A 26,974-nucleotide genomic window follows, 5' to 3' on the forward strand; every position below is an offset into this window, starting at 1 on the left:
CTGTTACCACAGATGCGCCCTTCCACTGAAAGCTCTCCTGGGCTCATAAGAGCCTGTGCCCCACCAAGCACGTTGTCCTCCTTGCCACAGAACTCTCTGGTCTCCATGGTGACAATGATGGCTGCCACAACTTCAGTTAGGAGCAGAATCTAAGTTCCTCTGAAACTTGTCGTTAGCACTGTTCCCTGCTTTTCCAGGTAAAACCAAAAACTGGGAATCCACAGAAGCTTCAGTGCAAGGTGGGGCCACTGGTCCCAGAACTGTAGGTCAGTAGGGAGGCTATGTGTCTTGAGGATCTGACAGGGGACATGGAGGGCCCTCATCAAAATGGCCTAAACTGTGCTGAGAAAAGCACATCATTCCATGCCCTCAACAGATCTGGCAACTGGGTTGTTACACTGGTCCGACTCTAGTCCTCACTATAAACCGGGAGAAGCTGGTTCATGCTTGAGTCTCACTATTCAGATAGGACACAAAATCCCACACTTTGTTTCTAGCAATGTGGGAAGGTAAATTTATTTTCATAAAGCAAAGAAAAAACCACTTTTTAAAGACCATTTCAATTGTGCAGGAAAACAGAATCATTTATCATTTTGGTCAATGTGAACCTATAGAACTCACCATGTTTCTGCCCCTCGTTGGTCATGGAGCTGAGAGCTGCTCTGGGTCTCACAAAACCTGACTCACAGAGCTCAACCTGTGCCTCAGGATCTCCCATCCCAGATCAAGTATCCTTTCTGAAATGGGCCCACATTCACCTCAGCCCCGGGATCGGGGCTAAGCGGTACCACCATTGGAACCGTGGAGAGTGTGGACTTCTGTACAAGGACTGTGGAGAAAACCAAACACAATGTGGGTTAAAATCCAAGACAAAGAAACTGAGCATGGCGGTGCAGGCCTGTAATCCCCACACAGCCATCTGGGAGTTCGAGGCCAGCCTGCGCCACATTTGGTATTCACAGAAAGCCTGAACTACATGCTGAGACCCTGACTGAAAAACTGAACTGAGAAGGAGAAAAAAGTAAAGTGACACAAGGGAAATCAACCAGGTTGGCTCAGGCCAGTGGAAGGACAGGAGAACACCGAGTAACTCACTGTTGAGATAGAGTTGATCAACACACCCCACAAGATTTGTGACTTTTCTTGACAAAACAGGTCCTGAAGTGAAGTTCAGAACTGAACAAGTCCTGTCTGTGGCTCAGACAGACTCGAGGGAGCCAGTTGTGCCTGGCACACCAGGCAACAGTGGCAGTTACAGCAGAGAACTGGAAGGTGGGGGCCACGGAATGTCAGGAGCCCCCGCCTTCCAGCTGCTGATACACGAGGCCTCAGTCTCCTCAGAAAATCACCACTGATGAGGACCTCCTGTTCACCCACCAGGCCCAAAGGCTGTGAGCCTTGGGCTGATCCCAACCACCTCTTTCCCCCAAACCCTACACCTGATTCTCAGTGTGCACTCTCTCTCCTGCATGTGTAACAATGTTGAAACACATCATTTTCCACAGTGTACAGTTTTTTCTGCATGCTCTGCAAGTTACCTCTCTGTCCAGATCTCTATCTTTAAAGTAGTTCTAGGGATTTTGCCCAAATCCAAAGAGAAAACTACAGAAAGGAATGCAGACAAAACTATTAGAACATTATTCTCTGAATAATCCCTTATCATCATCATCAGTTTGCTTTTTTTTCTGAAACCAGGTTGCATTACACAGTTCAGGCTGTCCTTGAAATTGCTATGTAACTCAAACCAGTCTGAAACTCACAGAGCTCCCCCTGTCTCAGCCTCTGAAGTGCTAGGATGAGAATCACAAGTCACCATTCCCAGTTCCAAAACCACGAAAATTTGTAGAACATAAAGCACCACAAAACACAAAGACATTACTAAATTAGAAGGGCTTTACTTTTTTGTTTATCTTAGTAATATAATCTTGGCTACTACATCCGCTTTGTGTTGGCTTCTTTCTAGTTGTGAAAGTTGTACACATTTCCTACAGGGAACTTTGATAACTCAACCACTTGGCCTCCATAACCAGGTTGGGTTATGTTTGGTGGTTTTCTTTTTTAATGCCGGGACACTGTAATTTCTGGATTTCTTTTTTAAAATTTTGTTTAAAGAAAGTCTAAACAAAACAAAATGGGTAGAAATAATACATACATTCAGAGAAAAAATAAACAGTAAGAAATCACTAGTTAATGTTTACATACTGTCCTTTTACATTTAATAGTTGTTCAAGATACAAAAGTGGAACATATAAAGTGGGAATCAAACAGTGAGACTGCAAACTGTTCTGTTCAACTATCCAACAAAATTTAGTAACATGGTTGTCAACCCTATACACTTAAACATACATGCAGTTATCCATATCTTCATTTATGTTGACATTAAGCAGGCTAAAGTCATTCTGAACAAAGAATAGTATTGCTGGATTTCACATCATGACACTCTGGGATCAGCAATGGGTACTGTAGTGTCTTTTAAAAATTTTTTTATTTAAAGAAAGACTAAACAAAACACAAAATGGGTAGAAATAATACATACTTTTAAAGAAAAAACAAACAGTAAGAAATCATTACTTGATTATTACAGATTGTCCTCTTACAGATAGTTATTCAAGATACTAAAGTGGAGCATCTAAAGTGGGAATTCAAACAGTGAGACTGCATGCAGTTCTGTTCAACTATCCAAGAAAAACTTAGAAATATGGTTATCAATCCTATACACTTAAACATACATGCAGTTATCCATATCTTCAATTAAGTTGAGATTGAACAAACCCAAGCAGGCTAATATCACTCTGAATAAAGAATAATACTATTGCTGGGTTTCACATTATGACACTTCAGCATCAGCACTGGGTTCTTTAGTGTCCCTTTTTCTTCAGAGTATCTGTTCATTTCATCATGTATCATAAGGTCCGTTCTCATAAACTGTTTATAGATTCTACACATACAAGAGTCTCTAAATGTATTTCTATCCTTTCTGTATTAGAGGGAGAAACAAAACAAAGCAAGACAAAACAAAACATTCCTATAATCACATGAAACAAAAAAGACATATAAGACCATGTACAAGGAGTTCTACCATAGTTCCTGTGTTGTCTCTTGTTATCTGCAATAGAACTGGCTATATCATCAGATATAGTATAATTCAATATATCAGTACATAACAGTATTAATAAAAACACAACTTTGTATATATTATAAAACTTCAAAAACAGGCAGTTATCAAGCCAGAATGTATATCGTAGAGTCTTTTCCTTTTCAGTGTTGGTGCCTATATTCTCACACTTGGTACTATCAATCGTATCAGTTTTGAATAAAATCTGTTGATACTAAACAGCAATCAAACAAACCAGATTTAACTAAGATCAGTCATGATAAAACAGTATAAGTCATACAGGGTTCTACATTAAGATAATAGGAAATTTAAAATGATTACTGTGCTAGATACTGATGTTTTGGCGATAGCTGTCTGTGCCCTCAAATCTACTGCAAGTAGACAAACTGGGACAGAATAAAATCTATCAAAATGAAACAAAACTAAACTAAAAAATGAATAAAATCTATCTAAGCAGAGTGGTGCGTGTAATGTGGGTTTTAAATACTAATACACTATTAACAATGTCTTATGCCTTTTTAAGACTCTCCCTCCCCTTTCACTTCCCCAGGGTACACTGTGCATTTTGGGTCTGACCAAGACCCTTAGTTTTAAATTGGCAGGGGTCAACCTGCTTACCTACCTAAGTGGTTCTGAACCTTCTCTCTCCTGGACTTGATCTCTAATTGTATTCCTTTACCTATTAAATCTTTTCTTTCCAACCTATCCACAAATACTGGTCTAGTTGCCCCTATTACTCACTGGTTCTCTGTCACATAGAGCATTGCTTTCTCATATTTTATTTTCAGTCCATGTATTCTTTTTCATGTTAATTATACTTCCTATAAATAGCATCTTGGTGGACCCTGCCTCCTGATCTTCTCCAGGTGTGGTTCTTTTTTTTAATATAGTGTATCAAGGCCATCTATATTAGAGATTATAACCAACCTTCTCTGCCTCATTTCTGTTATGCTCTTTTTTATTTACCATCAGTTGTCTGCTTATCTTCTTCATTCTGTTTCTGCTCCATTCATTGAAGCCTGTCTGCCACTGTTCCTGGAAGCCTAGTACATTTCTCTCTCTCTAGAATGCCCTGCAGTATTCTCTGTAGAGTTGGACTGGTGGTTGCAAATTTCCCAAGTTCCTTTTTGTCTTGGAAGCATCTTGTTTCTTCATTAATTTCTTTTTTTTTTTCAGAGATTGAAATTTGATTTTTTAAAAAAAATTTATTTAAAGAAACAAAACAAAACAAAACAGTAAAAGGGTACAAGTAATACAGAATTTTTAAAAAATAAACAGTAAGAAATCACTAGTTAATACATTACATATTGTCATCTTAGAAATAGTTGTTCAAATTTCAAAATTAAGCATACAAAATGGACATTCAAACAGCGAGACTGCAAACAGTTGTTTTCAATGACCCAACAAAAACTTAGTAATATGGTCATCTATCTTACACACCTAAACACACTTGAAGTTATGCCCTTTAGAGCACTTTCTTTTCCTATATTTTTTACAATAACAATTACACCTTTTGGGTTTTATTACTCCCACAGTTCTTATTACTTTTATTTTTTGTGGAAGAGAATAAAACCAAATGTGACAAAACAAAGCAGTCAGTCAAAACAAAGGATGGACATAGTACACAATGTAAAAACAGAATACAGGGTAATCAACAATGGTTAACATACTGCCTCTTGCTACCGTAAAAAAGAATTGCCTATATCATCTGGTATAATAAAATTTAATAAAACAGCACAGAACAAAACCAATAAAATCAAAACATTGGAGACATTACTGAACTTCAAGAGAAGATAGTAGTCAAACCAGAATGGCCATCATAGTGAATCTTATTGCCTTCAAAGTAGTTGCCTATACGCTTAAAATTGATACTATCACACAGAACAGAATAGAGTAAAATCAGTCAAAACAAGATGGTGAGAGCAATAGAGGGCTTCAAATTGAGTTAATAGGAAATCAAAAAAGTTACTATAATATATCCCACTAATTTTTAAAAAAAATTTCCTTTAATTGAAAAAATAATAATAATAAAAAATACATTTTTTAAAAAGGGAGAGATTGAGATAAAAGAGGAAGTAACAACGTAACAATCCAGGTCAGAACAGAACAATTTAAGCAACATAGCATTTCACCACAAAATAACCCAACTTAATAGTAGTTACCAAAGTGTCTCTTTCCTTGAAATATTTGAGTATAACTTCATATACTATAGCATCAAACATATCAAGAAAATGTGAAACCATTCAAGAGGATGAAAGTATTACAGGGTATTTGGAACCAGCTATCAGAAAATGAATGATGGTTTCTATATTATCTCTTTGCCTATAAAAAATTTTGTTTATACTATCACATATAATAAAATCCAATAAGATACCACATGATAAAAGCAATGGAGACAGAAGAATAACAGTTTGATGGGACTTCAAAACAAGATGATAATAAATCAGCACTAGCTATTATGATGTCTTGTTTTCTTCAAACAGCTGTTCATATCATCACAGACAATAATATCAAACAGCCCAGAATAAAACCATTCCAGTTAATGAGTGAAAACTTTATAAGGCTTCAAAGCCATATAATGGGGAATCATTTCTCGGTCTAGCCTGAGACCACAACATAGAATTTAAATACACGTCATTAATGAAAGTGAATTGTCATTTTCATTGTCATCCTTAAAAAAACAATCAGCTGCTCCATTCTGTGAAATCTTCACAAAACATTTGTTTCCTTCAATAGCTCTAACTTGATCTTTTTTCTGTCTTTCCAAAATACTTGTCTTACTCCTTTCCTCAGTACTCCCTTTTTCTGCTTCCTCTTTGTTTCCCTCTCATTAACCCATTACCCAGGATTATTATCAAGTGAACGAGCCTTGTTATATTCAGCCTCAAGATTTCTACTAGATTTGCAGAAAAAGAAAACTGGTATTTTTTCATTTTTCTAAGCTATAACTGATTTCCTATAAGATTTTAGGAATATTTAGATAGAAATTTCAAGGGAGGCAGTACCTTCTTGACACAACCAAAGTGGGTCATCAATTTCTGTCTGAGGAAAATAATTGTGAGATGCTTAAAAATGTGTGTTATGCTTTGATACACAGTACCTCTGATACTTCCTCATAAAAATGGCACAGAGAAGGGAAATTGAGAGCAGGAAATGAATTCTATTGTTTGAACATAGTAAATAATAAGAATAATGATTAGGAAGATTGATACACACTAGCCCCAAAATATGGAAATGTGGCATTTGAGAAAGCAGCAGAAAAATTAAAATCACTCCCAATTTCCCCATATTCTTGTCCACTGATGCAGGATAGATTTATCTGGCCTTTACCTGATGTCATAAGACCATTATGAAACAAGGACTTATAGGCTGTTTTGCTAAAAAGGATTGACTTCACCTAGGCCTGCAAATGCCCAACAGGTAACTAAAAGCAGGATAAAAACCTTAGTAGTTCTACCTTTATTCTTTCTTGTCCTTTTTCCAAATCATTCTCCACTGCAGTTACCTTGGATTCCAGGAGCAGATATGATAGGACAAACATCTTGTGAGGAGAGTTAAAATTACCCATTAGGCAACACAAATTTCTTATTACTGATGGTCCTGAGACAGTGATTAAGCAGACTACACTTTGACCAAGACTTTAATTATGCATACTTCTCCCCCACCCTTTACTCATGTTAACCCCCCCCAACGTAAGGACACCTGTCTCCTTGTCTTCCCAGTATGTATAGCTATACTTATTTTAGTTTAGCTTATTTTTGTGGGGGCAGGGTGGCCAGAACTGATTTTTTTGAATCCTTGAAATCAAGCTTCTAGCCTAGGACTCTGGTAGATATGTAAGCGGTTCCCTCCTCATGTGGAAATAAAATGAAAAATTGCGATGAAGATAACACTAAAAGAGCTCTTCAAAATAGATCACACGGCCATTAGGCAGCAGAGCTTAGGCATGACTTCAGCTGCTGCCCATGAATATTAACTTTGGTTACATTCTTACTACAAACATGTAGAACAGATTATATGATGTCAGAGACTTGAGATGTGTATCAACAGGGTGTCAGACTTGGGGAATTTTTGCTGAGTATATATACATTCTTTTGAAGGCCTTGACTCATAGCAACGATTTTAAATGATTTCCAACAGAAAGCAAAATAATTATTACTGCCTTATAATTAATGTGCTGGGAACTGTGGTACAAACCTATAATTACAGTGCTCCGGGAGACTGGGGTAGAGGAATCACAAGTTCAAGCCCAGCCTAGGCAACTTAGTGACATATAGAGACTGTCAAAAAATATCAGTGGAGCTGGGGATTTAGCTCAACAGGGTAAGTGCCTGCCTGGCCAACATTAGGTCGTGAGTTTTATCCCCATAACAACAACCAAAAAACCATATATATATATAATCAGTGGAGATAGGGGTGGGGTAGGGATTGTAGCTCAGTGCAAAGACCAGGAATTCAATCCCTGGTACCACATTAAACAAATGAATGTTATTTGTTCAATATAAGCTTCCATTTTCCCTGCCTTCTTTGGAACAATGATTTAAAGCAATTTGAGTTTGTGTTTCCTGAGCTTTAATCCCTAACAGCCTCTAAATAAAGTCCCTTTTGCATTTGGAGTTTCTGAGTTTGGACTGAGTAACAGTAGAAAAAGAGAATATCTGCTCTAGGAAGAAGAACACAAGAAAGGGGTCTGAACAAACAGCTCCAATGTTTCTCCTAACTTGTTATCATTAGAACATACCCCTTTGTTCACCTGCCATGTTTCTTCATAACTGCTCATTCTCTATCAAACCTACTATGAGAAACAGATTTACTTGTTCTTTTGGGTCTCCCTTTTTGGGGGGGGTACCAGGATTGAACTCACAACCTTGTGTTTGCCAGGCAGGTGCTTATGCCACTGATCTACATGCCCGGCCCTGGGTCTCTATTTCTTGTATGATTTTGTTTTGTAAATCTATCTTCTCATATATAGGCTTCAGTCATAAATCTAGAATGGATATAGAAATATCTACTTTTCCTCCTCTATAAGATTTAAGACTGTTTAAAACAAAGCTATCCTGATACTTGTGAACATGGTAAGAAAGACTTTGGTCAAGACTATGGTAGTAGGGGCAATGCAGTACTGCAAAGACATCTGAGGATTTATAAGCAAAAGACAGCGTGAGGGGTTATTAGGTGGAAATTTCTAAAAGGAGAGATAAAATATAGAGAAATTCTTGCTAAGCTGACTTAATTGGTAAAGATAGGCCAAAAACTTGTACTACAAAGGTGAGGGATGAGAAATTTGATCAAATGTCAAGAGTGAGAGGGATACTTGCTAAACTGACTTAGCAGAATTCTTCCTAAAACTGGGCTAGGCAGGTCAAGGATAGGACAAGGCCAAGGTCCTAGAGTCTACCTTGAGACTAGCACCCAGCTCATAGCAGTGTGGGTCTTGGTCCCTCTCTGGTGTTGTGCTGGCCTTGGTGGACTGTAAGTTCAGGGTGTGACACAGCCTTCAGTATTGGTGACCACAGGCATGGCCCTGGAGCCTGGGGCTAGTCTCTCCATGCTGATTCTGACCTGAGCTGAGCAAAATCCCAGGACTTGACTCTAGGCCAGTAACTGTGTGAGGCATTTGGGCATACCCCAGCCCCAGAGAAAGGCTTGCAGGAAAGCACTACCCTTATTAGGCCCTCCCCTAGTTCATGTGGAAACAACACACTAGTTGCAGACTTGGAACAAACTTTGGGCTAGGATTGCCCCTAGTGCTAAAGGAGTGACAACCTATTAACAATGGATTCAAGGCAAACCTAGATTTAGGGTGCCATCAAGTGCTGAAATAGTGAAAGTTATTACAGGTTCAGAGAACTAAGCAGGAAACTATCTTGTGAAGGTCAAGTGCAAGCTTGCTGCTTTGGGAAGCAAACACCCTTAAATTTTCCTTTCCCATGGTAATCACAGCAATATTGCTGCACTCTTATGGCTAGCCACTACCTTGTGGCTTAGTGTGGTTCCAGTGAATTGGTACTAAAGCAGGCCCACTAAGGAATATATATCTTTATCTATATATCTATATATAGTACAGATTGGGGTCAGAATAATAAATGGAAGTGGAGCTTTCTAGCCCTTTAAGACTGATAAGCAGCAGCTGAAAAGGACCTGGAAGCTAACCAAATGTGACTGCATGCAAAGACTGGGCCATGGAAAGTCCTAGCTTAGGTGATAGACTGCATGGGACCTGCTGTGCTCCTCTAGCTAGAGCAATTGGTTGTCTTGCCCTCTGAGTTGGCTTCTCAAAGGGAACTAGAAGCCCAAACATATAACATAGCTCGGCATCAGCCTGTCCTTTGTTGTTCACTGAACTAATCTGTTCAAAGCAAACTCCTGCCCATAGAATGTCCTGTTCTGTGGAACCTGAATTTGGTGAACAATGAACCCAAGAGTCTCTCCAGGCAGCTCCAGCCCCAAACACCTCCAGTACAAAAGTGAACAGTATAAAAGGAAGGTGTAAATAACCTTCAGCCTTGCTTTCCTTGAGGCATGCACAGTCTAAGGTGTGAAAAGCAGTAGAGACTGGCAGAGGTAGTGAATATCCACTCTTGTACACGTTTGACCACCTCAGAGGAGATGATTATTTCATTTTCATTAATTTGCTGATTAGTTCACATACATATTAAATTTTCTTTTTATACTTTCATGCCTTTAGCACTTTTACTGTTTTCTTCTAATAGTTAAGTCAACATTCTTTTACTTTCATTGTATTTATTTGTTATTTAAAATTTTTGATTTTTGTTGTTTTTTCGGGGGGGCGAGATAGAGATAGAGAGAGAAAGAGAGATTGATTGATTGATTGATTGACTGATTGATCCTAGGCCACAACTGAGTTAGCAAGCTGATGCTTATTGTTTTATTTTGTTTTGAGGCAGGGTCTCTTAGGATTGTCTATAATGACCTTGAACTCATGGTCTTCTTGCCTTGACCTCCTGGGTGGCCTTCACTTTCCACCGTTCTTCTGATTTCTTGTTTAGTTTTTTGAATATTCTTAATTCTAAATTTCATTAGCTGGGTGTGGTAGTGCATTCCTATAGTCCTAGCAGGAGGATTGCCACAAGTTTGAGGCCAGCCTTGGTTATGTAGTGAATTCAAGGCCAGTCTGAAGTAAATAACAAGACCCTGACTCAACAAAAAATGGCTTTATTTCTTTTTCTTTGCTTTCCTTCTGCCATTTTCTTCTCTTAATTAAAAACAATTTCATCGCTATTTAAAATATATTATTTCTGCCCTTACCATTTATCATGGATTAAGAACTGGTGGTCAACTTAATGCCAGCTGGATTACATCAGCATGGTGCTGAGTGTAGATGTTCTACCTGAGGAAAGTTGCCAGCATAAATAGAGACGTGGAGAAGGACAAGCTAGGCCTGGAGGTGTGGAGGCGTTGTGGGTTCTCCTACATGTTGCTGTTTGAGCCATTGACTTTCCTGGAGAAGCTCTGGTCCTCACATCAAGCACTGCTTCCTGGCTCTGGAGGGGAAGACATGTGATGCTTGGTGTCCAGGATAAACTTGTCATGCTGGCTTCCTTGCATGTACTCAACTGTGCTTATCATCCGAGGAGCTCGGAGCCTCCATGTCACTGAGGATGGCTGTGATGCTTTTTAGGTCAGCCCTGATCTTTGTTATGAGTGTGACTTCTCGGGTGCAGAGTAGAACCCTCGTCCCACCAGCACAGCTCCTTCACTCCACTGGCATGGACATTCTGGCTTCCACTGCTGACCTTTGGGCCTTCCCAGCATGGATCCGTAAGATACTGGCATGAGTTCTTCTTGTGAGCTCTGGACCTCCAATAGGACTCGTGGAAGGCATTGTCATGATCTTTGGGTCTTCATCTGGACTCATGTGGGACATTGCTGTGGGATTCAGGCTCTTGGCTAAATATTGTTTGTCTTTGGTGTTGTGGATAGATTTCCTGCATTTTCTTGTGTTAATTCCTGGTGACCATTATAAAAAATAATATTATAAACTCCATGTCCTGATTCTTATTTATCTCTGTACAACCCTGACTATAACACCATTCCTATAGATGCTGTTAGGATGTCACAACTGGAACTTGGATTTTTTCCTTGCTGTATCTGGTTCACTGCTATTTGTTGTTGTTACTGCTAATCATTTCACTCTTTCTACATGGTGCTAGAGATCAAGCATAACAGTTTTAAGTACTTTGAATAAACATGCTCCTCATGAGCTACTCTCTAAGCACAGGTCAAAAGCAGCACATCTTGGTTCTATGTGCAACCCAGTCCTATTCAAACTTCAGCAAACACTTAACTCAGAGAATAGGGAAATAAAACCCCCAAACCAATGGCCAGATTCAAAGTGGATATGAAGTTGGGGAGAAGGTGTCTGAAGAGCTGATCATGGACCTCAACACCTACGGCGACAGAGAAAACAAGGTTGTAGAAACTGCACATATGAGAGGAGTCAGCAAATATCAGTCCTACATCCTTTTGGAATGCACATTATTGACAAGATTAGAGTAGTAATTGCAGAGGGCATGGCATATATACTCTAGTAACTATAATTTCCAGGTCCAAGAGAAAGACCTCACTCACACTTATACAGTAGAAAGCAGGATCCTCAGGTTCCAACAAAGTGCGTACTGCATCAAAATATACTTATCACCACCAAAGAAGCAACAAGGGAAACTATTCTATGAAACACACTTGGAAATGCACTCAACAATTCACAATAACTGAATATCTAAGAACACATCATCAAAAACAATCTGTTTCCTAAAAACAGCCTCACATAAAGATAGAAGATATCTCCAAACAACACTATGCTAATTACAACACATAAACACAAGAAAATAAAAAGGCAAATTACGACTCCAAAAGTTCATAATTCCATAGCAAATGACTCCAGAGTATTAAGTCATATGAAATATCAGATAAAGAATTCAGAAGAGTGGTTTCTAAAAATACCAATGATAACTGGGGCTGGTGGAACATGCCTATAATTCCAGCAATTGGGAGGCTGAAGCAGGATTGTCATGAGTTCAATCTGATGTACATAGCTCAAGGACAGTCTGGATTACATAAGAAGACCCTGCACAAACAAACAAACAAAAATATCAATGAATTCCAAGAGGCTATAGAAAAACAAATCAATAGTTTAAGGAAAACAATACATTATAAATGAGAAATTCCATACAAGGATAGAGGTTTTGAGAAAGAACCAAACAGAAGTTTATTTTATGATGCTACCACTTAGTGCTCAAGTTTGAAAAACAAAGCCAAGGAAGCATATATGGTTTTTTTATATCTCTCTTCCTAAACTTTTCTGAAAGAAGCTAATATTTTAAGCTTTGCAACAGGGCCAGGACCAAAGTGAAGCACACGAGATACAGTTGTTTCATGCCAAGCCAACTATGAGCCTTAGGCTGTAGAGGAGGAAAAATATCTTTCCTTTTACTCTTTCTAGGTTCATGGCTGAGGCCCTATAAGGAAAGACAGATAAACAAGAGAAAAACATTAAATTTATTTAATGTATGTTTTTTTGATTAACAAGAGAAAAGCAGTAAATGTATTCACAGGGAAGGCATCATAATAAAGGCTCAAAGACGGTAATTCTTGAGTTGTTTTATTGTAACAGGTTTGATGAATAGTGGACATTCATAGAGACAGGGTAGGGCAAAGACGATGACCGACCTCTTGACAATAAATTAGAGGAAGTCTAGCAAAGTGTTTTTGTTCAGATTCTTGGTGTGTGCCTTTCAAGTTGAGGGTGCCTGTTTCTTCTACATACAAAGGCACTTCTTGTACAAAGTCTTATGATCTAATTTTGGGACGAAGGCTCTGGAGAAGATTGGAGTGGCCTGCTGTTTCTGCCTTCTTCTCAAATTCCTTCAGATTAAAATATACAGTATTCCAAGGGGCTACATTTTAGGTTAGCATGTTCTGAGCTCTGTCTCTGTCAAGGAAAATAATCAGTAATACTGATCTTGTCTGTTTAACTGATTTTGTTCTTATCTTCTTATGGTTTTAAAATATACACATGGTCCCATGTGTGATGATTCACTTATGATTTTTTTCCACTTTATTATGTTGTGAATACAACACACATTTAGTAAAATCTGTGTTTTCAATTTTGATCAATAGGTTATATGAGCCATCTAAGACTTTATTATAAAATAGGCATTGTGTTAAATTATTTTGTCCCATTGTAGGTTGTGCATGTGCTCTACGCATGTTTAAGGAAGACAGATTGGGTAAGCTATGATATTCAGTAGGTTAGGTGTATTAAATGCACTTTTGACTTATAATTTTTTAAATTTATGATAGGTTTATAAGAGTTTCACTCTAGTCGTGGCCTTGTTTTGTAAACCATACTATCTCTGTGACTTTTCCATTGTAGAAAGGAAGCAGCCATAAACTACGTAAATAAATAAATGTGGCAGTGCCTAATAAACATTCAATAAGACTGAAGTGTGAACTTCATATTATTTTCATGTGTTGAAAATTATTCAACTTGGGGCTGGGGATTTAGCTCAGCGGCATAAGCACCTGCCTTGCAAGCAGGCGATCGTGAGTTCAATCCCGGATATCGATAAAAAAAAAAAAGAAAGAAAATTATTCACCTTTTCATGTTTTTAACTATTAAAATGCAAAGCCTATTCTTAGCTTTGAGGAGATAAAAAAATCAGACTTTGAGTAAAACAGGCTGCAATTTGATTCATGCCCTTGCTTCACTAATGTAAATAATCAGAAAGAAAGTTATATATAGCTAGCCTTTTTGTGCTTAAAGAAGCACAACCTTTGAAGTTATCATCACAAGGACAGGAAATTAGGAAAAATTATAAAAAACTTTGAGATTACAAAAAAGTATTGTTTTTCCATGAAATGCTAGGTGTTCTTTAAATCACTGTTCCTTATTATTAGTTCCTTTTGTTGCTTTTGAGCTATTTTACTACTTTATTTAGTTGAAGTAAACATCTAGTAATGCCAATTATTTTTTTGCTGGTGAAGACACAATTGATTATTTCCCTATGGAATTCAACCATTTTGCATCTATTAAGTTCATGTCACACTCCTGAGTGACTCTGTTTCTACCTTGTCTTTGGAATTTCCTTGGATTAGCTACCTATCCTTTCTCCTATCAGTAACTGAATAAAAATATTCTTTATACATCTTTTACTTTACAAAATAATTGTATCTTTTTGAAAAGGTTGTGCTTTCATAGTGGGTTAAAACATGCATAAATTATTGTAGAAGTCTATTTCCATACCCAATGAGGATAGCTCTTTAATAATTCATTCAACCTTTACCGAGAACTAGCCATTTGGCAGTGTGTTGGGGATACAACCATGAATAAGATCAGTTCTCTCCTCCCAGAGCACACAATCCAGTGAACTTTCTGTCCCTTTCTATTGATGTATCCATTTATTCAATCTTACTCAATATTTATATTTAACAAATATACTATTAGTACTATAGCTTAGTCACACTTAAGTTGAACAAACTTTTCCAGTTTGGTTTCAGAATTTACAGACATGTTTAACAGTGTTGCTATGGGAAAACATGTTGTATGTTTCAAGCAAATTCAGAGATTATAGAAAAAAGTTAGTAATATTTCCTCAGATTTTTCAAATAGAAGCAAATTGCTCTCCTATTTCCTAATCACCACCAAGTTTAGTAGCAACTTGCAAATGACTTTTTAATCACTTGGTATATTAATGTTCAGGAACAGATTTGATATAAAACATATGTATGATCATATAAGATATTTAAGAGGTAGGCTTACAGCATCAGAATCAGAAGAATCCTAATGGCTCTGCCAGATCAAAGACCAAAGAATTCACACTGGCTATCTGCAGAGTGGAGAGTCAGAGTTCCAGTAGCAGTCAAGGTCAAATGCCTCAAAACTTGCGGCAGTCACCAGTGTGAGTCTGTTAGAAAACTTGAATCCGTGTTAGAAGCCAGCAGTAACTGGAAACCAGTGTCCAAAGGCAGTGGGAAAGAACAGCACTTCCCCAAAGAAAATGGACGATTTCCTTCTTTTTCTTTTTATTCTGTTCAGGTTATAAGCTTCAGTTCATGGCCTGCCTGTCAACCACCCACAGACATACCCAGAGCTTTACTAATCCACTAGGAGGTTCTTACTTAAGTCAAGATGACGTATCCCAATTAATAATCACATGCTGTTTCTGTACTGGAAACTGCCTATATGGGTACATGGATTACTCATACTTTTCCAATGATGCCATTTGCCTTGAAATGTAAAAGTTCACTGTTGTGAAAATGTAGTAGGTTTTCATTTACTTAAGGAGGATTTAATTATAAAAAGAGTCAAACGTCTTTTGGAAAGAATTTTAGTTTCATTGTATAGATATGAGACTAAGGCTCCAAAAATAATAGGCTTTTGATGAGCTTCTTAACACCTACATTCGGTCTTCTGCCAAAGTAAAGATCATTCAAAAGCCTTGTAGCATTTTGAAGTAATATAAAGTATTACATACAACATACTAAATGAATTTTTCACTGAGAATGAATTTCTCTGGTTTCTGTTCCTCTGCCTCATTTATCAGTGTAAATTGCTGTTAAGGATATAAAGTATATCAACATCCTATTTTCCAGAGTTTATACATAATTACGTATGTATTACACATTTAAAAACCTAGTAGCATATTTGCCTACAATTTTCTTTCATGCATAACTATTTTCTAGAAGTATCTGTAGTCAGAATGTAAGATTGACTTCTTTTATTTTAAAGGTTGTTCAGTTTTTGTGGTTCATGATTTATTCAATCATTCTCCAACTAATATTCATTTATTGTTTCAATCTATTGCTATAGCAAAAGCAAAACAAGAAAAATGTTTCAGTGGTATCATTGCATTTATATAATTTGTATCTTTTGCTACTATCTCTGGATAGATTCTGGAGAAAAAGATAACATTTTTAACTTTAATAGTTAATTATTAAATATTAATTATTGGGGCTGGGGATTTAGCTTAGTGGCATAAGCACCTGCCTTGCAAGCAAGTGGTCGCGAGTTCAATCCCTGGTACCGATAAAAAAAAAAGTTAAGTAAATATTAATTATTTAATAGGAAATTATTACTTATCAAGGTGTATCAGTTTCCACATGCTCAGGAACATTTAATTATATGAATCTTTTAAATCTGGCAATGTATTGGGTGAAAACAGAATTCCATTATTGTGGTAATGTGCATTTTCCTCAATACTATTGATTATGGTTTTTCTGTGTTCCCCAGAGATTCATATGCAAAGTAATTAGGTCATGTACCTGCTGTCTTTGAAGGGATTACTGCTCCTCTCACAAAATGAGTTAGCTCTTGGGAGACAAGGCTGTTATCACATCACGTGCCTAGTTTTTTTTTGTTGTTCTTTTTTTTAATGTGCTCATTTCTTTTTCTGATTTTCTCCTATGCTGTGAGGAAGCCAAAGGAGACCTTGTTGCAGGCTAAATAATGCACACCACATCATGGTCTTTCAGCTTCCAAACCTGTGAGCTAAAATCTCCTTTATTTTATGTACTTCCTAGTCTCAGATTTGTTTTTTCCTGGTATCAGAAAACCAACTAATATACTCACAAACAGTAAAGGTTAACAAATTTTCATGTTTTTGCTAATGATTTTATGTCTTGCTTTAAATTCATATTTCTATTAGATTTTATTAATTTCTAGAAATCTTTTAAATATGAATGCTATTAACTCATTATATTTATGTCCTCTACTTTTTGTCAGTCTTTAAAATATGTTCATGTGCCACTAGCTATATGAAAATATACATTTCACTGGGCATAGTGGCACATGCCTGCAATCCCAATACTCGGGAGGCTGAGGTAGGAGGTTTGTTGTGAGTTCAAGGCCAGCCTGGGCTACAAGGTGAGTTCAAGTCCAGCCTGAACCATATAGTGAAACCCCTGCCTCAAAAAAGACAAAATAAATAAATTATGACTTTCCTCAGGAGAGATTTAGTTTACTTGGATTGCTTAGAAGGCTGTTTTTTTGTTTTTCTTTTAACAATGATTAATGTTTGAAAAAGGATAAAAACTCCTCCAGCCTATAAATCAAAATGAGAAATCTTATTTTTAAGTGAAAAACTACTTAAAAATACAAACCAATTTAAGTAACAAATATGAATATAAAAATCTAAATAATTAAAAAAGATTGGAGTTTCATATTAAAGTAATACAATACGGTAAGTGCCAATCTCACCATAACATTGTATCCAATTCCCACAGTTGGTTTTCAAAATAAAGAAAACAGAAATGTAAGATAAAGATATCTCAAACATCCAAAATCATATTCAATTTAGGAAGCACCAGAGTTATTATTATTGTTAGCTGGGATTGAACCCAGGACCTTGCTAGGCAAGCACTCCACCATTGAGCTATCATCTCAATCCAGAACTACTAACTTTTAAAAATTTCAGGTACGTTCTAATTTTGGTGCTTCGTTGCTATTACTTGATATTGTTTTGGTAATTTTATACAAATAAGATACATACATAAAGAAAATTTACTTATATTGGAAAAGAATTAAATTAGATAACCATTTAACTGAAGGCTAGATGATTTGCTGCCTAAGTAAAGTTTCATTCAAACTAACAGCCAAGCTCATCTTGGTGGTGCATGCCTATCCCAGTACTCCAGAGACTGAGGCAAGAGGCAGGAGGATCGCTGCAAGTTCAAGTCTAGCTACAAAGTAAGTTCAAGGCCAGCCTGAAATGCATAGTGAAACCCTGCCTCAAAAAGACAAAAACAAAACAAAACACTCAAAAAACAAATTAATTAAACTGGCTTGTAATAAAATAATTATACAATAAACATTACATTTCTACATACATACTTGGAATTACTAACTCAAAGACATAATAGAAAAAAGTCAATTACAGTAACAAACACTCAATTAACTAGATATAAAGAATGAAAAATGTCTTGGAAAGTATATTACTAAGGGACATACAAAAGTGAATTTGAGTAAATGTAGAAACATATCACATTCCTCAAAGAAATAGTCCTATTCAAATTATGCTTATTTCTACAAATTAATTTATCAATTCAATTTAGCACTAATCCAAGTCCGAATAAGACACTGACAAAATAATTCTAATCATTTTGAGACTTTAATGAACTGAATTCTGAATACTTGAAAAAAGCAAATAATGCAGATAATTACAATTAATAAAATAGTATAGCATTAACATAGAGCAAAATAGACATTTCCATAAATTTGATATATAATAAAGGTTTAATGCTTTGATTTGAAAAAAATATTTTTCCCTCAGTATAACTCTTGCCTTAGAGTTTGGCTTAGGTGTCCAGAGAGCTTTATCAGAACAGTAATAACTACATAAAAATATTTAGGCAATCTATAAAACCGTTAGAAGGTAATACAGGAGTATATTTTCATGATCTGGAAGTCAGGAAGGACTTTTAATCAAGATACAAAATAACACTAATTAAAATATCAACAGACTAATGTAGCATGTAATCTAATTACAATTAAGAACATTCATTCATCAGAAGACACCATGAAATGAGAGAAAAAGCAATTTCCAAATACGTAGATCATTCAGGTCTTGCTTGGGCCCCATACAGTGACATCCAGATAACTGGGAGCCGCCATGTGTTGAGTACTGTGAACTGAAGGCCTGCTTAGTAAAATACACCAAGTTGTGCATCTTTAGTATTTTTTGCAGAACATGGTGGGGTCCCACCCAGAGACACCAAGAAGCCAGGAAGCTTTGGTGTGCCACAAGGCATGAGCTGAATGCCTTCCCAGTGTACTCTTCCCCTGGTGCTGACCCCTGTCCTGCTGACCCTCCACCTGGTACTAACCCCCCCTTTTGCTGACCCCCTTCCTGTTGACCCACCTCCAGGTGACCACCCTCCTGCTTATCAACTTCATGATGCTGATTCCCCTCTTCCCCAGCCCCGTGCTGAACCTCCCCACTCTCCACCTGTTGCTGATTCCCTCATGGTGATGACCACCTCCTGCTTCTCACCTTCACGGGGCTGACTCACCCCCCTCTGCCCCCCACCACTCCGTGCTGACCCCCACCTGGTGCTGACGCCCCCCTGGTGGTGACGCCCCTCCTGCTGACCCCCCTGGTGCTGACCCCAGCTCTGGTACTGACAATTGGTGATTTAAAATGTTTTTAAAAAGAATCAGGAGTAAGTTCAAGAGATCTTTGGTGCACCATGCTGAGTACAGTGAATGATGGTATATTATACACATGAAAATTGATGTGAGCAGATTTTCAGTGTTCTCGCCTTTAAAGCAATGTGAGAAAACATATTTATTGAAAACAATATTTTTTCCATAATATATTTTTCTTTTTCCTTTTTTGAAATTATTATGCCAAAAGATTATACACATGCACATTTCCTTCCTGTATGTTTGGATTTTTCTTAAATAAATAATGTAATGCTCATTTTTAATCAATTGATTTGTAACATATTATATTTTAGATTACTTATTATTCTATAATTTGTAATATATGCATATTTTGCAATATTTAAATAATCTAAATTGTATTCATTCTAGTAAATCAGCGTAATAGTGGGGATTTTCCCATTATTAATCAGAAGGAATTACATAATGAAATCATGTAATAAACCTAGGTATGTCATATATTATTTATCCCATAAATGTGTTCCTTTTCTTATAGTCTTAGTATATTGCAGTGGAGACAATTCATAAGCATGAGGTGGCGCGTGCCGGCCACAGGCCGCTGGCCACAGGAGTGAGTGCCGGCGACAGGAACACGACACAGGCTTGCTCTGCCGACAGACCTGCGGCCTGCCTGCTGTCTCTGCCCGCCCCACCGCCCGAGGCCTGTTGCCTACACGTGCCGGAAGCCTTCGCGACTCGCTGCAGCGGCCGGCGGCCCTCATTCTGTCGGTGCCTCGCTCGGCCGCCCTGCCACTGTCGCCAAGGCAAGCCAGTGAACCAGGAGGCATGCTGTCTGTCGCCAGCACCCACCGGCGGTCTGCGGCCCGTCACCGCACATGCCGTCGGCCTGCGGACTATCGCTGGCACGAGCTGGCATCCAGCCGGGCTGTCGCCAGCGTGCACCCGCAGCATGCGGCCTGTCGCCAGCGCGTGCCGTCAGCCTACTTTGTTGTCGTCGGTGCGCGCCAGCTGCCTGCCGCCTGTCACCAGTGCAGGCTGGAAGACTGCCCCCTGTCGCCCACGTGCGCTGGGGCCCAGCCGCCTGTCGCCAGCACACACCGCGACCTGTAGCCTGTCGCTGGCGTGCGCCTTGGACCTGCCGCCTGATTTTTTTCAAATCAAAGCATTAAACTAAATTTAAAAAAATTGTCCAGAGAATGTAATGTGTGCTTACAAATTCTTCAACTACTTCAGAAATGATCATGTTTCTTCTGCAAGTTTGTTTTTCTCCTTTTGAGACAAGAGTCTTGCTATGCAGTTCAGCCTTGCCTTGAGCTCACTTTGTAGCCCAGGTTGTAGCCCTTGAACTTGCAAGGATCCTCTTGCCTCAATCTCCCTGGAGCTGAGATTACAGGCATGGGCCACCATGGCAGACATGTAAATTGTTTCAAATATCATTTGAAATTAAGCTCTAAAAATTTTTTTGTTTTAAATACTTCAGTATGCATCTCCTAATAAGATATTGTTCTGCGTAAGCATATCATCCATTTAATGTTCCAAAATTCACCCTAATTATGTAACATTAGTCCATATTCAACCATTTAGTTCACACAGAAATACTCCCAATGGTACAAACACTACTTTATTAGTTGTTTTCTTGAAGTATTTCAGACCACAGTACATTTCAAGCTCATTCATTTCCTCTGGCTGTGTAATTTCTGCAGTTTCCTTAGATGTAGTTCAGACACCCTACTTTACTTTTCCCATGACATTGAGAGTTTGAAAAGTCTAGGTTAGATAAAAACTATTGTCATATGTTATATATCTTTCAGGTCAGGATTATTAAGGTATAATTTATATAATTCAAAATCCATGAGTTTTTATACATACACTCAATGAAGATAAAAACAAAATGGTTTTTTTGGACTGAGGCTTGGTCCTGGAGTCTTCTGCACACTAGGAAAGTATTGTCACTGAGCTAGCTAGCTAGAAATAAAAAAAACATCTCTTATACACTCAGAAAGTTATATTATGCCGTGTCTTAGTTACTTTTCACTAGTTGTTCGCATAAATTACTTGACAATGTTAAAGAAGGAAGTTTTATTTAGCGCAGTTTGTGGAAATTTCAGCCCATAACTGGCTGGCTCCAAGGTGGGGTGGCTCCACAGAGGAGCAATGCAGAGGAGAACCAGTTCATGGCAAGCAGAAGACATTAACAAGAGACCTTAGCAGTGTATTTCTGCCCTTTTATCTTACCCAGGCTACTTAGGGCAGGTAGCACTGACATCTTAAATCCTAGTGCCATTGAGATAGCACTGCACCGTGAATCAATTCCAATGTCACACACTAGATCAAGCCACCTCTGAAAAATCCTCAACTATTACCAAATGCCAGAAATATAAACACAAGAAAAGAGACATTTCAGGGGTGACAGAAGGCTGATTGTCTAAAAAAAAATAGACGAAAAAGGATCGAATAGGCAATACAACTTAAAGCAGCTTTTAGGGTTAATGTCCCTAGAATTCAATTCTTTTAGAAACAACAAATTTTCTTTTGCATTCTTTATGGATCCTTGTTCCTTTTCAATGATTTAAGTACCCCACAAAATTTTTCAGTGGTTCCCAACATACTTTAGTCCCTTAATAACGTCAAAGTAAGTTTTTTTTTCCTCTTTTTTTATTTATAAGAACCTGCAGTATAGGTGATAGGAAGAATATTATAGATCTTTTTATAGCTGACATGGGATACAATGATGTTATTTTAGAAATAATGTTCCTTTAGACCCATAGACCATGAAAACAGGAGTTGCCACTATCTACAGTCTTGTTACCAATTAGTAAGCCAACAGTGGACACCTTTGATTTGTAGTGCAGTAAGATGTATTAGAATAATGGAGGAAGGAAGCTAAGCCCCACTCTGTGAGCCCACTGGAGTGCAGATCAGGGAGAACAAGGAAGTTAAGCCCCACCTGCAGCTAGCCACTGCAGGGGCTGGGGAGAGAACAGACCCCTCCCTCCTCCTTCCACTATGAGCAACCAGCTGATTTGCAGGAACTGTGTTGTTTGACTTTGCAAGCCTAAAGCTGAGCAACTATTTAGAGAACAATAATAGGTAATATATTAAGTATTATAGATTTCCTGCTGTGTTATCACTGTTTTGATTTGTTTAGCTGCTGTTTTATTCCCTTTAAAATTAAATTTAAAAAATAAAATTCTTTAATGTTAGTCAGGTGTTTACAAGGTGGTTCACTCTTGTAACCTCAGCACTTGGGAGGCTGAGACAGGAGGATCCTTGTCAGTTCAAGGCCAATTTGGGGGTAAGTTCAAGGCCAGCCTGATGAACTGCATGGCAAGATCCTGTCTCAAACAGAAACAAACAAACAAAAAACCAAACCAAAAGAAAAACAACAAAAATTCATTAATGTTAATGCCAATTTTTAAAAGTGTTGGCTGGGGATATAGCTCATTGGCACAGTGGCTACCTGCAAACAGAAGGTTGTGAGTTGGATCCCTGGTACCAAAAAAAAAAAAAAAAGGCGGGGGGGGGGCACAATCCACTGGGGACCCCTTCTGTCTCTGAGACAGAAGCTTTTTCTCAATAAATGTATTCTGCTTTTTAAAAAATGTTGAAGATGATAGCAGGAAATATATATTGACTAAAGAGAAAATTATTGGCAAAAGAACTGGAAGAAATCCTGATTCCCCATACTCTTCTTTAATACACACACTTCCAAACATGATTGAAATGAAGATATAAGGCAGCTGTGAAAGAAAAAGAAGTTATAAAAAGCCAATATATTAGCCACAACAATGATTTTTACCCTTTCAAAATAAGTTCCCCAGAAGGGAGGAAAAGACCTTCCCATTCCTATCTTTCTCATTCTCAATTTTCAACTGGGGATACAGGACGCAGTTCAGTAACAGATATTGCTGAACAAATTTAAGGGGACGGCATATCCATCTACTTTAACAATTGAATTATCCATAGTTATGCTTTAAAACCCCAGGTCTTAATGTATAATTAGTGAGTAACAATGGATCCCAAGTGAGCTTGATCTATTGTATGTAACATACTGTTAAGGGTGGCTGAGTAACACAGAACAAACTGAATTAAAAATGAGAAACATCCAATAATGTATCAGTGAAAAGAAGACAGAACAGAACTGAAAACCAAGGCTACTCAACACTGGTGATATCACAATAAAGTGTCTTTCCAGACAGCTAGGGGAATTTATAGTTTACAGAGAACGGATTCTGAGGTCACTTCTTCCATTGCTTTCACACGTGGGTGTGACTCTAGTTTTCTATTTTTGTGAGGAAAAACAACTAAGGAATAAACAGTTCTCTTTTTCCTTTGTATACCTAATGTAACAACCATTCTCTAAGTACTAATAAAGATGAAAGACTCATCACTTGGTAAATGAGGAAAAAGTTCTGTAATCCAGGAGTAACTCCAGCACTCTTAACATACAGGATCAGGGCTGAGTCACAGGCAGAGACCAGAAGACCTTCACATTACCAACCCTGCCACCCATCTTTTGTTCCCCATTTGCTCCCCGAGTGAGTATACATACACTGTAACTTAAATGGGTTGTTCAGTACTTCCTGGTTAGAATTATTTTCAGACATAGGAATGAATTAGGAAGCAGCGATTTATCATGCATCAGACTTGGGCAGAGTAAGCAAGACAGAGGAGCATAGATATCTCTTAATTATAACCACAAGTTGTCAAAGTGCTTGGCCACTTTGTAATCACTAATAAAAAGTTTTAATATCTGGTCCTGGGTTATTACGTATGTAGCCATTTTAAAATTATGTTAGAAACCCAGAAGTTATTAAACTTAGGAGGAAAAACTATGAAATTGGTTAGTCCTATATACAGCAATTTTGCTTTTCTCTAGACACTATTGAAAATGAGAATAAAATTATAAGATATAGCTGGGCATAGAATTGAGGAAATAGAGACTGCAGAACATTTTTATGCTGCATCAATTTCATTTAAAGAAGAAAAACGTAAAGGAAGAAAGTTAAATGAGTCAAGTAATAAACAATACCTCTTTAATTATCCCATTAATTTATATAAATGTGGGGAAACCATCTGTATTAAGTTCTGATTAGCTGTTTCCTTTTCTAAGCTTGAGTTAATCTTTGGAGTTATGGATAACTGTTTGCTCCTATTAGAATTATATCAAATCTTGGTTTTCATAGGGCTGTTTGAATATTTTCTATTCCTGCAAAAATAAATTATAGAAAAATAAAAACCTCTATGTTTATTCTCTCATAGTTCTGTAAGTCTGAAGCCCTATTATGTACTCAGCTAGCTTCTCAATTCAAGTTTCACGAGACTGAAATCATGGCATCCTTTCTGTAGCGCTAGCTTTCTCCTAAGCTCATGGGTTTGTTGGTAGAATTAAGAATTATAGTATGTACAACAGAGGGCCTGTTCTCTTGCTATCAGATCGGGGTTATTCTTGGTTCCTACAGCTACTTGCAGTTTCCTGTCTCCCAGGAGCATAGAAATAGCCATTCAGATTCCTTACTTCCTTTGTACATCACTCTCTTCTCTATCCATTTATAAATAATTCACTAAATCCTGAAAAACCCACATTCCAAAAATGTTATTTAATCCCATCCCTGCTCATTATCCTCAGTATGCCACAATTTATGCTTCTAAAACCTCTTCATTGCTTCTTTTTTAGTCTTTCTGCTATGAACCTTTTCCTAATCCATTTCATCTTTATGGCTGCCATATTATTTTCCTGAAAACTGAAAAAAGTCCCTATCCTTATGGAGTTCAGTCTAGTACAAACAACCAAACACATACACCATGTAATAATAAACTACAGAGAAAATAAAAACAGTTAAGAGGGATCAGTGAATTCAGGTATGTCCTAAACCTCAAGGAATTTGTAATTTTTCTGAGGAGTGCTAGGGAGATGGTGATAACATATATCAGAATAGTTCAGGAACTGGGAGTAAGAAAAATCACATCAAAAGTGTCAGTCATTTACCTCATTTGACTCTGACAACTAGTTCCAGAGTAATTGCAAGTATGTATAGTTCTGATGAGTCTGCATGGAAAGGCAGCCTGTACAAGAATCATATACAAACCTTGTAAAAATCAAGTAAATTCCAGGATTCCAACTTTAAGGCTAAGGATTCAGCACACATTTCCGAGATTCATTCATGTTATTTTTTTCTTTAAGTAGTATTTCACAGAATGAATACACTAATTTTTTTTAACCTACTTTCCCACTGATGGACACCTAGGATGTGGGCAGCTTTTTGGTGACTATATAAAGTTTCTATGAGCATTTCTGTATAAGTATTTTTGAGGATATATGCTTTTGTTTCTCTTGGATATATACCAGATGTGGGATTGCTAGGTAACAGTGTAGAGATACATGATTGACTTATGTGAAGCTGAGAAGCACATAATTTTGGCATCAAGTAATAAACTGTTTAGAATTGATCAAAATGGAGCCTAGAAGAGATGACAACAGATCTGTTATAAGGTCTTAAGCAAACTCTGCCACTCACCAATGGAAATCTGGGGCTTTGTAAGAGCTTTTTACACAGTCGGAGGGAGGAAAGTTGTGGAGATACCTGTAAGTAAATGTAGTTTGGCAGCACATTTGATAGTGAATGTGTGTGAAATGCTTCAACAAATTTTTTGCCTCTAAATTTCTTGGAATTCTATTTCATTATGATTAAGCTGAGAAAGGGGGATTTCCTGAATAGGACATACTTAAGATCAGATAAAGGCCAAAAAAAAGGTGGGGGGCTGGGGGTTTAGCTCAGCGGCATAAGCGCCTGCGGCAGTCCTGAGTTCAATCCCTGGTACCGATAAAAACCACAAAAAGACAAAAAAAAAAATCAGATAAAGGCCATTATAGGAAAGGTTTCGCGGCATCTTTGGATGAAGGCTGTATGAGGCTGGCTATGGTGGTAGGGAAATTGTCTTGCTGATAAAGCAGTCTCTCAGCTGAATCTAACCTTGAATATTTCACAACATCAGCTCTCTCAGGTTATCCTTAGCATTTAAAAACACCTGCCATCCTTCTGCATGTAACTAGACTCCACCTGATGGCAGGTAGAAAATATGAGAAAGGAACAGGAACTCTTTCACTTCCCCACCAGAAACATCCAGATAACTGTCTCCATCCTTTATTCTTTCCTGTTCCCCTCCAGGGACAATGAAGAGTTCCTACCCTATCTCTATAGCTTCATCGAAGCTCAAACCATCAAGACTACCTCCTCCTCTTTTGGGCCATCAAGGCTTGTGTCACACAGGCACTGAGCCAAGTCTGGGGGAAAGGACAGACACAATTCCCAGGTGCAGAAGGTAGTCTTTGAAAGCTTGTAGCCTGTGTCTCACTGGGTTGGGAAACCGTCTCCGTGCCGCATATAGATATTTTCTTACGTGTTCATCTTCCAATAAAGTTGTGCAAACGCGACAGCACGCAACAAGTGGGGGTACACAGCGGCACCGCACCACCAACTGGCTTCCCGTGACGACGGATGGACAGGCACTGTCACCCAAAGGCAGAGCATCTGCCGCTCCCCTTAGGACACTCGAGGCCCTTCCACAGCAGGGCCGGTTTGCGCTCCGAGTGGGTGCAGAGCTGCGGGGACCGTGAGGGGAAGAGCCCAGCGGCTCCCGGCCAATGGCAGTGGTTGAATTGACACCTCAGGACGTCAGCGCGGCTGTGGAAAGGGATGTCACGCAGCTGGCTGGGA

At 38.0% G+C, this 26,974-nt stretch overlaps 1 protein-coding gene across 1 annotated transcript in view; it reads right to left on the minus strand.

Annotated features, from left to right (window-relative positions):
- LOC101787547 (neuroblastoma breakpoint family member 4-like) overlaps window positions 1-26,928 on the minus strand; it is a 44,583-nt gene extending 17,655 nt beyond the window's left edge. The window contains exon 1 of the mRNA XM_063237052.1: window positions 622-26,928. Within this exon, the coding sequence (XP_063093122.1) occupies window positions 622-718 (97 nt within the window). The 5' untranslated portion in view covers window positions 719-26,928. The remainder of the gene's footprint in view (window positions 1-621) is intronic.
- Between the last annotated feature and the right edge of the window lie 46 nt (window positions 26,929-26,974).

This window comes from Cavia porcellus, unplaced genomic scaffold (genome assembly GCF_034190915.1).
Source record: "Cavia porcellus strain 051 isolate PalLab524CR breed Dunkin Hartley unplaced genomic scaffold, mCavPor4.1 scaffold_2, whole genome shotgun sequence".
Lineage (NCBI taxonomy): Eukaryota > Metazoa > Chordata > Mammalia > Rodentia > Caviidae > Cavia > Cavia porcellus.